The sequence below is a fragment of the Rhinopithecus roxellana genome, chromosome 19 (genome assembly GCF_007565055.1).
Source record: "Rhinopithecus roxellana isolate Shanxi Qingling chromosome 19, ASM756505v1, whole genome shotgun sequence".
NCBI classification, from domain to species: domain Eukaryota; kingdom Metazoa; phylum Chordata; class Mammalia; order Primates; family Cercopithecidae; genus Rhinopithecus; species Rhinopithecus roxellana.
In genome coordinates, this window is record NC_044567.1 from 81,845,444 (window position 1) to 81,858,246 (window position 12,803).

Below are 12,803 nucleotides of genomic sequence, written 5' to 3' on the forward strand. Positions count from 1 at the left end.
CAAGCTCCGCCTCCCGGGTCCACGCCATTCTCCTGCCTCAGCCTCCCGAGTAGCTGGGACTACAGGCGCCGCCATCTCGCCCGGCTAATTTTTTGTATTTTTTAAGTGGAGACGGGGTTTCACTGTGTTAGCCAGGATGGTCTCGACCTCCTGACCTTGTGATCCGCCCGCCTCGGCCTCCCAAAGTGCTGGGATTACAGGCTTGAGCCACCGCGCCCGGCTAACGCTTTTCTTATGACTTACACACAGGTATTTTCACTCCCAGTTGAGATCTTTTTTCAGGAGAAAGAGACATGAACCCGTGAAGGAGCTGGATCCCCATCAATTTCTTTTTTATGCTCTCACAAAAAGACTAAAGTCGCTTTAAAAGAGTGCCCAAATAAAAGATTCCTATTTCCTTGGGAAGATTTTAATAGTTGGTATAAAAAGTCTGCACATGTGAATTTATGATTGAATTTGCTTTTCAAAAGTCCTATTAAAACCTTAGAGCAGCAGCCATAGGAGTCAGTGACTGTAATAGACACATGTTGTGAAACTTTCTGGTATCACGTTAGTCACTACAGTCCCTCCACCACTGTCAGTCTGCATTTCCAGCTTGGTTTGGGGGAACCGCTCTTCCCTACTCTGAGGCACTTGTTTCCCATGACTCTGCCTCCCTGGCATCAGTGATTGCTTGGAGGGTGGGCATCAGCCTCCATCTGGGCCAACTGTAGCCCTCTGAAGCCTGGCTGTATTCCCAGACCTGGCCAAAGAGCATCTTCGCCCAGGATCTTTCTTTCTGGAAATTGGAGAAACCTTCTCTCTCTAGTTCTTTGGGGACTTGCGCCACAGGAAAGGATGAAGATAAGCAGATAAACTATGGAAAGAGAGAGTAGCGACAAACACACAGAGTCCAAGGACATTTTTTGAGATGGAGTCTTGCTGTGTCACCCAGCCTGGAGTGCAATGGCACAATCTTGGATCACTGCAAGCTCTGCCTCCCGGGTTCACACCATTCTCCTGCCTCACCCTCCTGAGTAGCTGGGACTACAGGTGCCCACTACTACACCTGGCTAGTTTTTTTCCATTTTCGTAGAGACGGGGTTTCACTGTGTTAGCCAGGATGGTCTTGATCTCCTGACCTCGCGATCTGCCTGCCTTGGCCTCCCAAAGTGTTAGGATTACAGGCGTGAGCCACTGCACCCAGCCCCAAGCGTGTCTGGAATTTGTGGGTTCTTGGTTCCCCCGAATTCAAGAATGAAGCTGCAGACCCTTGAGATGAATGTTACAGTTCTTAAAGATGGTGGGTCCGGAGTTTGTTCCTTCTGATGGGTTCGTGGTCTTGCTGGCTTCAGGAATGAAGCTGCAGACCTTCCTGGTGAGTGTTACAGTTCATAAAGGTGGTGGGTTGCAGCTGTTCCTTCCTCCCAGTGGGTTCGTGGTCTCACGTCAAGAGTGAAGCTGCAGACCTTCATAGTGAATGTTACAGCTCATTGTTACAGCCCATAAAGGCAGTGCAGACCCAAAGAGTGACCAGAAGCAAGATTTATTGCAAAGAGCCAAACAACAAAACTTCACAACGCAGAATGGGACCCCACTGGGTTGCCCCCGCTGGCTGCGGTGCCCAGCTTTTCTTCACTTATTTGGCCCCACCCACATCCTGCTGATCGGTCCATTTTACAGAGAGCTGATTGGCCCATTTTACAGAGTGCTGATTGGTCAATTTTGACAGAGTGCTGATTGGTGTGTTTACAAACCTTTAGCTAGACACAGAGTGCTGATTGGTGCATTTACAATCCTTGAGCCAGACAGAAAAGTTCTCCAAGTCCCCTACTGGATTAGCTAGACACAGAGCGATGATTGGTGCATTTACAATCCTTTAGACAGAAAGTTCGCCAAGTCCCCACCTGAGGCAGAAGCCCAGTGGGCTTCCCCTCTCATGAGGACTCTTTTTAATGCTGTGAGGGCAGTTCCTCCTGCCCTTACTAAGGTTTGGTGATTGAGTCTCTACACTTCCTTTTCTTCCTACAGTGAGTTTGAATTGAGTTTCTGTCACATGAAACTGCAGAATGCCTATGAATGTGGGGAATACTTAAAAAATATAATGACTTATTTGCTAGTGATAGAGACAGGAGACAGCAAAGGATCCCAGGCGAAACCCCACCTTCAAGCCTAAACAGCCTGAGGTTGAACAACTGGACTGCTGGTCCCGGAAGAAGCCCTCCCCTTCCCAGCTGATTTTTTCTGAATCACGCTGGCCTGCGCTTGCGCACTGGGAGGATAGGGGGTGGAGCCTCGGGAAGTTCACCTCCTTTGCAGTGGGGAGGAGTCTGGTGTCTCCTGTTCCTGTGTGGTGACCTAGGATTCAATTTGTGAAGCGGGAAGCTTGCTAGCAGGACTCTCGCTCTGCTAAGAGGTATCTGTCCTTTTTCCTTTTTGCCCAGTAAATTCCGTTTTCCTCACTCTTCTATGTGTCCATGAGCCTAATCTTTCCTGGTCGTGTGAGAAGAGCCCGGTTTTAGCTGAACTAAGGAGAAAGTTGTGTAACACTAGGAAAATGAACATACGCACAGGATGCAGATTTTGCATGAAGCTTAAGGGAAAACTGGACCTCACCACCTGGACTCAGTGGGATCCAATGACCCCAATTACAAAACTTATGCAATGAAACTGGTTAACAAGGGGCTGGATTTGATTATGGAATTGAGGTTGGTCAGTCTAACTTTTCTCCTATCTCTGAGTGCTCAGATCTCCATGGAATGTGAAAATAAGCAGCTACTGGTTGTGCATAATTCTGAGCTATGAATTAACTATGAATGAGGTTAAAAAAAAGTGCATGAGCTAGCTGTGGAGGCAGAAAGACATACTTTCCCTATGGGATTTATGACTATTCAGCCACTGAAGAAAATCAATCAGAATTATAAAAAATTCCATTTCAACTGGTGAAACTGAGGCCCTGTAAGGACACTTGGATTGGCCAGGAGAGACAATCTGTCCCTCCATATATATTCCATTTTGGTTGGTATCATCAAAAATATTTACCTACAACCTATGGAGCTCAACCCAGGTGTTGACAATTGAAGGCAAATTTGCAATTCTGAGAGCTGCATTTCACTTGCCAGGGCTGAACAGCTCTGTTTTTCTTCAGTGGACATCTTTCCTATCCCATCAACCTCTCCCAAGCTTTTAAAAATCTCATCTCTTTCCACGCCACCTTGTTTTTCATGATCCAACTTCTCAGTCCATGTACCCTGTGCCAACACTTCTTAAATTTCTTTTACTTTCCATATTTTGCTGAATTTTATGACAGGCTCTTGGCTTCTTAGGAACAGTACTCCTCTACTATGCTGTGTTCCCTGGGGCCTCTTAAATTTATTATCTGGCTTATTGCTAGTGAATTCAATAAAACAGGCTTTTCCCTGGGACTTGACTTTGCCTCTTGCTCAAGCCTGAGTCTACTGGCTGCCCCCAGTGCTTGGTCTCCAAAGCCAGGCTGCAGGAATTGAAAGTCAGGGATGCTGCCATCTCCATAGCACTTCAAACTCAGTTCTATCCTCGTTTCACATTTCAACTATAGGATGTTCTGCCAAGTGACAGGGCACAAAAAGAGCTAAGCCTCTTTTCTGTACTGTGGTTTTCATTAAGCGCATATGTGTGTGCCTGCCTATAATAACAGGTAAGAACTTATGCCTAGTAACTTCTGTTCTGCTACAGCTGCAGCTGTTTAGAATGTTATCCCTACTTGGCTTTTGGCCATATGCAAGCCTACTTCAGCAGAATCCGCAGGCTCTCATCAGCCTCTAGCTTAATGAATAATTACAAAAAATACAGGTCAGCACCTGCCAAGGGGGCAGAGCAGGGATAGCTTTGGCTAAGTCAAGGTCTCTGTGTTTCCCATTTTTCTTTAATGCAAGACTTCTTGGCTGCTCTTCCTCAGAAAGCACAGGAAGCTGAAGAAATTCCCTCTTTTCTTGGCAAATGATGCTTTCTCAACGTTCCTTCATGGCTTTTTTTTTGACATTGATTTTATTTAGGCTACTGCAATAAGAAGAACACTTCACATCCAAATTTCAGAATGTCTCAGCAGGGTGGTTTTGCTCTAGACTTCTACAGGGAGGAGTAGACAAGTGGGATGATTTTACAGTTGGAATTGTTTTTGTTCAAGGCTGTTTTCAAAGAAGATAATAGGCCATTGACTAACAGCCCCCAAATCCTGGTGTCATCTGTTTCCAATGATTTGTTCCACAGATATTTACTCTGGCTCTGAAACAGCTATATTAGAGTGACCAGGGCAAGCTGGGGGCTTTTCATGCCAAGGGCAAGTGACCATTCCTTCTTACATGAAGCTCCAGACAGCTTCCATGAAGTCACAGCTGGACATAGTGGACAATCAAAAAATAATATGGTATATATGGAGAGGATGTATATAGTCAGGGAGGGACCACAGTGGGGAGAGGTATTCAGAAAAGCCTTCCCAAAGGAGGAAAAGCTGGGACGTCTGGGCATCAAAGGACATAGGGTGGTGGAACTGGTAGTTAAGACCCTTTGGGTATAAACCCTGCCTGTGGTTTTCTAGCTGCCTGACTTTGGGCAGGTTATATAACCTTCTGGTTTCCAGTTTCCTCTATAAAATGAAGTAAATAGCAGTACTGTATTTGTCTTCTACTGCTATATAACAGAGTACCACAAACCTAGTAACTTAAAACAACACTCATTAATTAGCTCACAGTTTTGTAGGTCAGATCTCCAGCTTGGTGTGGCTGTACCCTTTGCACAGGGACTTAGCTGAATTTAAGGTGGTGTCTAGGTTGATTTCTCATCTGGAAGTTCTGGGGAAAAAATGTGCTTCCAAGCTCATTCTTGGTGGCGGCAGAATTCATTTCCTTGTGGCTGTAGGACTATAGTCTCTGTTTCCTTGCTGGCTGTCAGCTGGGGCCAATCTTAGCCTAAAGGTCGCTGCTATCCCTTGCCACATGGTCCCTCCATCTTCAATCAGCAATGGCTCATCAAATCCTTATTCTGCTTTGAATCTCTCACTTCCTCTCCTTTGATCAGCCCAAGAAAACTCTGCTTTAAATGGTTCATGGATTAGGTCACGCTAACCAGATAATCTCCATATCCCAAGGGTAACTGGTATGGGGCCTTAATTACATCTGTAAAATCCCTTGTTAGCAGTACCCATATTAGCAGTGGGCTGAACAACTAGGTGAGGTGTGTATGCCAGGGCTGGAAATCTTGGAAGGCTGTCTTGGAATTCCATCTACTACATGCACCTATTTCTACAGAGGAGGCTTAAAATAAGTGTATGTAATGTGCCTGGCACATAACAAGCATGTTGCAGGTAGGAGCATTTGCATGTAAAAAGTTCGCCACTGGGGTTCTCAGGATTGATGAGCACTTGGTTGTGGTGAAAGAAGATCGTTGCTGGGAACAGTGGAACAGTCTCTGGTTCTAGCTGAAGGGCTTCATTTTGATCTATTTGGAAGCAGGAAGTGCCTGTCTTTCTTGGATGAATGACACTGATGTTCTCCCTGATTCAGGTTTTTGCTGTGGCAGCAGCAGTGAGGACAGGCTTTGGAATGAGGGAGAAAAAGACCTGACAATGGCCTTCTGGACCGACCCTCTCAGAAACCATCTGCTTGGAGCCTTCGATTCTGAGAGGAGTGGAGAGGTTTCCTCTAGCTACAAGTTCAGGGATTCGGAAACCACTAAAATAATATCTTTTCCAAAACTAGTCCAGCAAGGCTCTAATTGCGAGAAATGGGAAATGGAAGTCAGGCTCCCCATTCCCTCTGCTAACCACACACGGGCCGTGGTTGAGGTCCATTTCCAAATCACAGGAGGCCACTTCCTGTCTTAGCCTAGCATCCTTGGCGGGAGAATCCAACAAGGGGCCAAGGCCCTGTTGACTCTGGGAGAGAAGCAGATGGCCACCATCCATGAGTAAGAACCTGGACTTTCATCCAGCCTGCGGGTTGAACTGCCTGCTCACAAGAAATCTAGGTTCAGAGCATTCTAGGGCAGGCACAAAATAGGCAGGACAGAGATAAAAAGATGGTGGTAAGAATGAAGAGACTGTATTTTTCCTTCCACAGATGCCATGGGCAGGGGCGTGGAGCTGGGGCAGGGAGGAACTTCTCTTCCCCAATCTCCTAGATGAGGCAATTCTTATTTCTAGCTGAATTCCTTTTCATCTCTCCTGACTTCTCCACCCTTCTCTATCTGCCTTGGCTTCTGGATCTTCTCAAAGCATCCCCCAGAAAAACTTCAGCCAACTTACTCCCTTTGACCAACTGTCATTTTTGAAAAGCTGCCCAGTCTCTTTGCGGTGATTTTCAAAGAGAGACCCAGGACTAGGTTTTCTTTTAGTGACAGCAATAGGTAGGAGGAGGGGGGAAGAAGACAGGAGCTTCTGATGTGGGAAACCACACACACACACACACACACACACACACACACATACACACACCCCTCCTAAGAAATGCTGAATCTGTAATTGCAAGACAATATAACCTTCCTGACATCTGAGGAAGATGTCAAGAAAGAAAAGCAAAAACTCATATTTGGGTTGTAGCTGCTGGAGTTTCTACACTAGGGACATCTGACCCTGTTTGACCTTGCCTGTCAAAACCAGAGGGTTACAGAGAAACTGACCAAAGATATGTGGCCAAAAGGCCAGTGATAATGTGGGCAAAACTGGCCAAGCTGACCAGTTTGACACGTCAAAAGACAGATGTTGTCTGACTTGGGCAACTTGTGGGTCAGGGAAGAAATCCAAAGCTCAGCGTCTGAGAATGCAAAGGAGAGTCAACAATGTGAACCATCACCTGTGCTCCAGGTAAGCCTGCCCACCCTGCGTCATCACTTATTCAAGCAAAGGACTAATAGCAGCACAATTCTGGCTTGTTAGTGTATGGCCTGAAATAGTGAAGACTTCGTTTCCCTTCTTCCCTGTGAACTTTCCTCGTCACTATTCAAGACAGGTGCCAAATGTGTCATCATGCTTGATGGAGCCTGGCGTTGGCTGGCTGGCCGTGATCAGTAGCTGACCACCTGACAGAAACACTTTCCCTAATTACATTTTTAACTTGGATTGTGCCACACTTAGTTACATTTTTGGGGGAAAAAGAAAGGAAGGGAGGGAAGAACAGTGAGTGAAGGAGGTTTGCAGAAAGCTTCAGGGCCAGATAGCACACAGACAGCCCACCTTAAAAATCAACACGTCTTCCCATTTGTAACTTAACTGTCTAAATGTTGACATCCAGTGAACTGATATTAATTAAAAACCCAAGACATTCAAAACTGTAAAAATGTCATCTTCCATTGTGTGAAATTAAAAAGGAATGCGTAGGTGAGTAGGGAGGTGGGGAGACACACCATAGCCTACCTCTTATTGGTAATGAGCTTGAATTGTGGAAAGACACTTTCTGACTTCATACCATTTCTTATATTAGTATGATGGTCAACATTACAAAAAAAAATCACTCAGACAAATGGTCTCTTCTGGGCAAGTGGCGAAGAACACTGATTTGGCTTATATTATTCTCTGTACCTCTCCTGGTGTGGTGGACAGTTTGCTGGTACAATTATTTTGGATAGCACTTCATGTTAGGTATTGGCATGGAGGCATCCACATTTTTTTTTTTTTTTTTTTTGAGATGGAGTCTCGCTCTGTTGCCCAGGCTGGAGTACAGTGGCGTGATCTCTGCTCACTGCAATGTCCACCTCCTGGGTTCAAGCGATTCTTCTGCCTCAGCCTCCTGAGTAACTGGGATTACAGGTGCCCACCACCATGCCCAACTAATTTTTGTATTTTTAATAGAGATGGGATTTCACCATGTTGACCAGGCTGGTCTTGAACGCCTGACCTCAGGTGATCTGCCCATCTCAGCCTCCCAAAGTGCTGGGATTACCGGTGAGAGCCACTGTGCCTGGCCCACATATGTTTATAAATCACTAAATTTTAAATATTGGCAGGGCTACAAACAAGGAGAGTTTGTCTGTGCGAGAGAGAAACAATTAGCAAGGTCCTTCATTGTTTCTTCCTCTGCTGTCCATTCTATTTATTTGTCTGCTGCTGGGATCTGGCGGTGTCCTTGACCCTGCACATTATAGCAGGCCCCCTGTCTTCCTCAGCACTGCTACATCCTCATATTCCGCAGGGAGCACTCTCATTTAAGGTAATGAGTGACTCCCTCTCACAACAGAACTCTGAGTGTGGCTCAAATTCACCCTGGCTAATGAATCTTCTTTTTTTTTTTTTTTCAGAGACAAGGTCTCACTCTGTCACCTAAGCTGGAGTGTAGTGGCACAATCATGGCTCACTGCAGCCTCAACCTTCTGGGCTCAAGCAATCCTTCTGTCTCAGACCCTCACGTGACTAGGACTACAGGTATGTGCCACCACTGGCTATTTTTTTTTTTTTTTTTTTTTTGAAATGACATCTTGCTATGTTGCCCAAGCTCATCTTGAACTCCTGGGCTCAAGTGATCCTCCCTCTGCCTCTGCCTCTGCCTCCTAAAATGTTGGGATTACAGGTGTGAGCCACCATGCCCAGCCTTGTGTTTCATTTTTAACCCTGATATAAGTAACAACACATCTGCTTATTAATATCTTCATGTTAACGTTTACTATCCAGTTTGGGTGAAGGGAGAGTGTTCTCTGCCTCTGAGATCCAGTTTTAACATTTATAAGTGCAGCGGGTCCTCCTGTTATGGCCCACAAACCTTACTTGTGAAAATATCACATTTGACCAACCACACAAAACTACTCTGTGAACTCTGAATATAGCAAGGTCACCAGCCCCCACTTGATCTTCTGTTAAATGACCAAGATGATTTCTGGTCAGAAAGTATGTGTGTTTTTGTAAGTTTTTTTTTTTTTTTCTTTTTGGTCTGTTTTGACACATAATGATGTAGAAATCAAGCTTAAAACTGATTGTAAAACAGCTTCATGAGAAAGATTTTTGCTTTTCTGCCATAATGTTCCCCTGGACTTTGCTTCGGGTCCAAAGTAACACCGGGAAGTTTAAGACCACAGAAATGTTACTAAATGATCACATTTACAAAAGCAAGTGACTTTGTCCAGTCTCTCATTCTCAGATCCATAGTAGACATGTAGATACTTTTTCTTTTTTCTTTTTTCTTTTTTTTTTGAGAAGGAGTCTCGCTCTGTCACCCAGGCTGGAGTGCAGTGGCCAGATCTCAGCTCACTGCAAACTCCGCCTCCCGGGTTTACGCCATTCTCCTGCCTCAGCCTCCCCAGTAGCTGGGACTACAGGCGTCCGCCACGGCGCCCGGCTAGTTTTTTGTATTTTTTTAGTAGAGACGGGGTTTCACCGTGTTAGCCAGGATGGGTAGATACTTTTTCTAAGGGCAACGTTTCCTGGTTCACTAATCCAAACTTCCATGTTATTGATGAAATAAAGATAATATTGAAAATGACAGGGTCTGAGAAGCAGTCTGAAACTGCCTTTTATGACTGCATGCAGTTAACAGTGGGATTGAGAATCACTTTCTTTCTAACATCAAATCATGAGCCATAGACTTACTACTGAAATTCACCACAGTGATTCAGCCAATAACTCAACTTCTTCCTTTGCAAAATTTTTCTGAGGGGTTTTTTTTTTTTTCTCCCTCCAATCTCAGCATTGCAGAATAATGAGCAAACAGTTGAATCGGCCCAGCTCTGAGTTTCAAGAGAGATTTATGGTCTGCTCATCCTCTGGAAGGACTATAAAACCACCGATGACATCTTACTTTGAAATCTCTTGTATTAAGTAAAGAGATGGGTGTGGTGCGATAGTGAACTCTGAATGTGAGTGGTATTTAGACAAGTTCTGTACTTCAAAACAGAGTCCTTAACTCATACGAAGGCTTCCTGCCATTAGCAAGGCATCTCAGTAATGAGCATGCTGCCTTCTCCAACACCTCCATCCTTTTCCAAAAAGATTCTTCTTAATTTTATCCTAAATATATTTGATATTTTTTTCCTCTGTATTTTGCTTTGGTTTTAAAAATTCCCTGGAAGATTTTTATCTCCTCTGTGGAAGCATCAAGCCCCAGATCCAAGTCAGTCCAAATCACCCGGATCGTACAAGATAAAACTGCCTTCAAGTTGTAATACCTGCTGGAGGGGCCAAAGCCGCATTTTAAATGTGAACAATGGGGTGGCTGCTGCAGAGAACTGACCATTTACTTCCTGCCCCAGGTGACCCCTTTGTGATCTCTGAAACTGGGCAGAGGAATAAGGAAAGGGAAATAACTGGGTTTGGGGGAGAAGCACGCTTTCTGGAAGGCACCCAGGTTTACCCAAAGAGCACAGTTAAATGCTGAATTCCAACTAGCTCTGGAGACGCCCTGTTTGGGGCCTCATTCTGGAAACCCAAAGTCCAGCGGCGGCTCTCCTGCACATCAGGACAGAGAGAGGGGACTGGGAAGTGGACCAGGGAGCAGGAGTGGGGCTCAACGACGACCCAGGCGCTCAAGGGGAGGGGCTGAGAGCGTTTCTTCGCTGCGCGGCTGCATAGAAACTTTTCCTCGCACTATCTGACTCCGGGACTGGACTGTGAGGTCTGGAACAGCTGGTGGGGTTCGGGTGGGGAACACACCCGAAGCCCAGAGCCAAGGCGGGAGCCGTGGGTGGAGCCGCTGCAGCCCTGGGCCGGGGGCTGCAGGGCACTGGAGACGCGGGCGCGGGGAGGCCCCGGCCAGAGCGCCCACTCTCCCGTGTCCCGGGCGGGGTCCTCACCTGTTCCAGCGGGCCACCTTCCTCCGGTAATACCGCAGCGCCTCCTGGCTGGCCAGGAGCGAGTCCTCGGCTCCCACGAGAGGTGGCTCCTCCGGGACGTTGTACAGCGGGTGGGCGAACAGGGCCTGCAGCTTGGAGCTCGAGCCGCTGCGGCTGCCGCCGGCTGGTTCAGTCCCGGGCTCGGCTCGGGAAAAGTTGTGCACAATAGTTCCGGGGTCCGAGGCGGCTGCGGCCGAGTCCCGCGCCGGCGAGGAGGCGCGGCCGGTGCACGGGCACCCCCGCGGGCGCTCCCGGGGCCGCAGCTGGCGCTGCACTTGGGGCCAGAGGTGAAAGTAGAGGTCCGCGGAGAGCAGCGCGCCCAGCAGCAGCAGAGTCAGCAGGCGGTCCCGGCGCAGCCCGGGCATGGCCCAGCTGGGGCGCAGAGCGGCGGGGCGTGCCGGCCGAGGGGGATGCCGGGGGCAGGCAAGCTGTCTCCGGGGTCCCGGGAGGGCTCGCGGCGTGCAGGCAGAAGAGGCGCCTGGAGTCCCGCAGGCGGGCCGGGGTCGATGGGACTGGAATGATCCCTGCGCGGGCTAGTTCCCAGTGGAGGGGTGTCGCTCCTGAACTTGGGGACCAGGTGCACGGAGCACCGGGGCTCTCGGTGTCAGCGGGCGTCGCTTCTCCGCGCCGAGTGAGCCGAGGGAATGGGGTTCCCGGGGTGCTCGCTTCTTGCGCCTTTTCTCCCCTGCGCCCGCCCGCCCGGGCGCCCGCAGCAGGTGAAGGGCCCCGGGGCGCGGGCGCCGGCTGCCGCCGGGGGCGGACGGGCGGCGGAGCAGGGGCGGGGGGGAGCGACCACGATGAGCAGCGCGGAGGGCGGTTGGAGGCAGCTGCCTGCAGAACCCGGGGCGTCTCTCCTGAGGATGCTGTCGCTCGGCGGCGGCTGCTAGTGCTCCCGCGACTCCTTCTGCGGGCGGTGGAGACGCCAGTGCCCCTGGCTGGCACGGGTGGCGCAAGTGGGGAGTTGGCGAAGCAGGAGCGGCTCCGGGAGCTTGTCTGCGCGCCTGGACTCCTAGAGGCAGAGGTAGCGTGGGGCCTCCCTGAGCCTGGCCTGGCGCCGGCACCCCCGCCCACTCTCCGCTGGCACCTGCCTCTGGCGCAGCTGACGGCCAACTCCCGAGGCCGGCGCTGCCCTTGCACCTTGTCACCCACCCACTGCCTGCGCCCTCCCCCTCGCTCGGGCCTCCCACTTTCCCTGCCCAGGTCTCCGTCCAGTCACTTTAAGGGACGCGAGGGGTCCGAAGACTCTTTTTACCATTTCTATTTTTTTTTTAGAAAAAAAACACAAGTCCCCTAAAACCATGTTTTCCCCTGTAAGCTTTGCCAAATGAGTGTGTGTGTGTGGGGGGGGGGGTTGGGGGAGGCGGGGGTGGCTGTGTTGGTATCTGTTCTTTTTTTTTTTTTTTTTGGAGACGGAAGTCTCGCTCTGCCGCCCAGGCTGGAATGCAGTGGCCGGATCTCAGCTCACTGCAAGCTCCGCCTCCCGGGTTTACGCCATTCTCCTGCCTCAGCCTCCCGAGTAGCTGGGACTACAGGCGCCCGCCACCTCGCCCGGCTAGTTTTTTGTATTTTTTAGTAGAGACGGGGTTTCACCGTGTTAGCCAGGATGGTCTCGATCTCCTGACCTCGTGATCCGCCCGTCTCGGCCTCCCAAAGTGCTGGGGTATCTGTTCTTTCTTTGTGTTCCCTTCCATCTCCGTTCCCCTGCAGAGCACAGAACACATCAAGATTCATTACAACTACATACCACATGCCTGGCACATAGTAGGTGCTCAGGAAACACCTCTTGGTGAAGGAAAGAGCTTGACCTTTAAAAGTAAGGCATCAGTTTTACCTAGAATCTTGCTGATTTCCTGTTTGGAAGGAGTTTGATTCCAACTCTGCCTGTACTTTAAAAAGAGGAAATGTTTCTTGCACTCAGGGAGGGAGGGGCCCTGATGACCCCACTCCGAACTTTTGAGTTTAGCTTGGTGTGAAAGTAGTCCACCCAAATGAATCACTGGAGGACACATTTAGGCTTTCTCCGATATCCTGTGAGG

The 12,803-nt window shown here is 48.8% G+C and overlaps 1 protein-coding gene across 1 annotated transcript in view; it reads right to left on the minus strand.

Annotated features, from left to right (window-relative positions):
• The window catches only part of FAM20A (FAM20A golgi associated secretory pathway pseudokinase), a 67,207-nt gene extending 55,957 nt beyond the window's left edge, over positions 1 to 11,250 (minus strand). Inside the window, exon 1 of the mRNA XM_010353115.2 lies at positions 10,729 to 11,250. Within this exon, the coding sequence (XP_010351417.1) occupies positions 10,729 to 11,132 (404 nt within the window). The 5' untranslated portion in view covers positions 11,133 to 11,250. The remainder of the gene's footprint in view (positions 1 to 10,728) is intronic.
• Between the last annotated feature and the right edge of the window lie 1,553 nt (positions 11,251 to 12,803).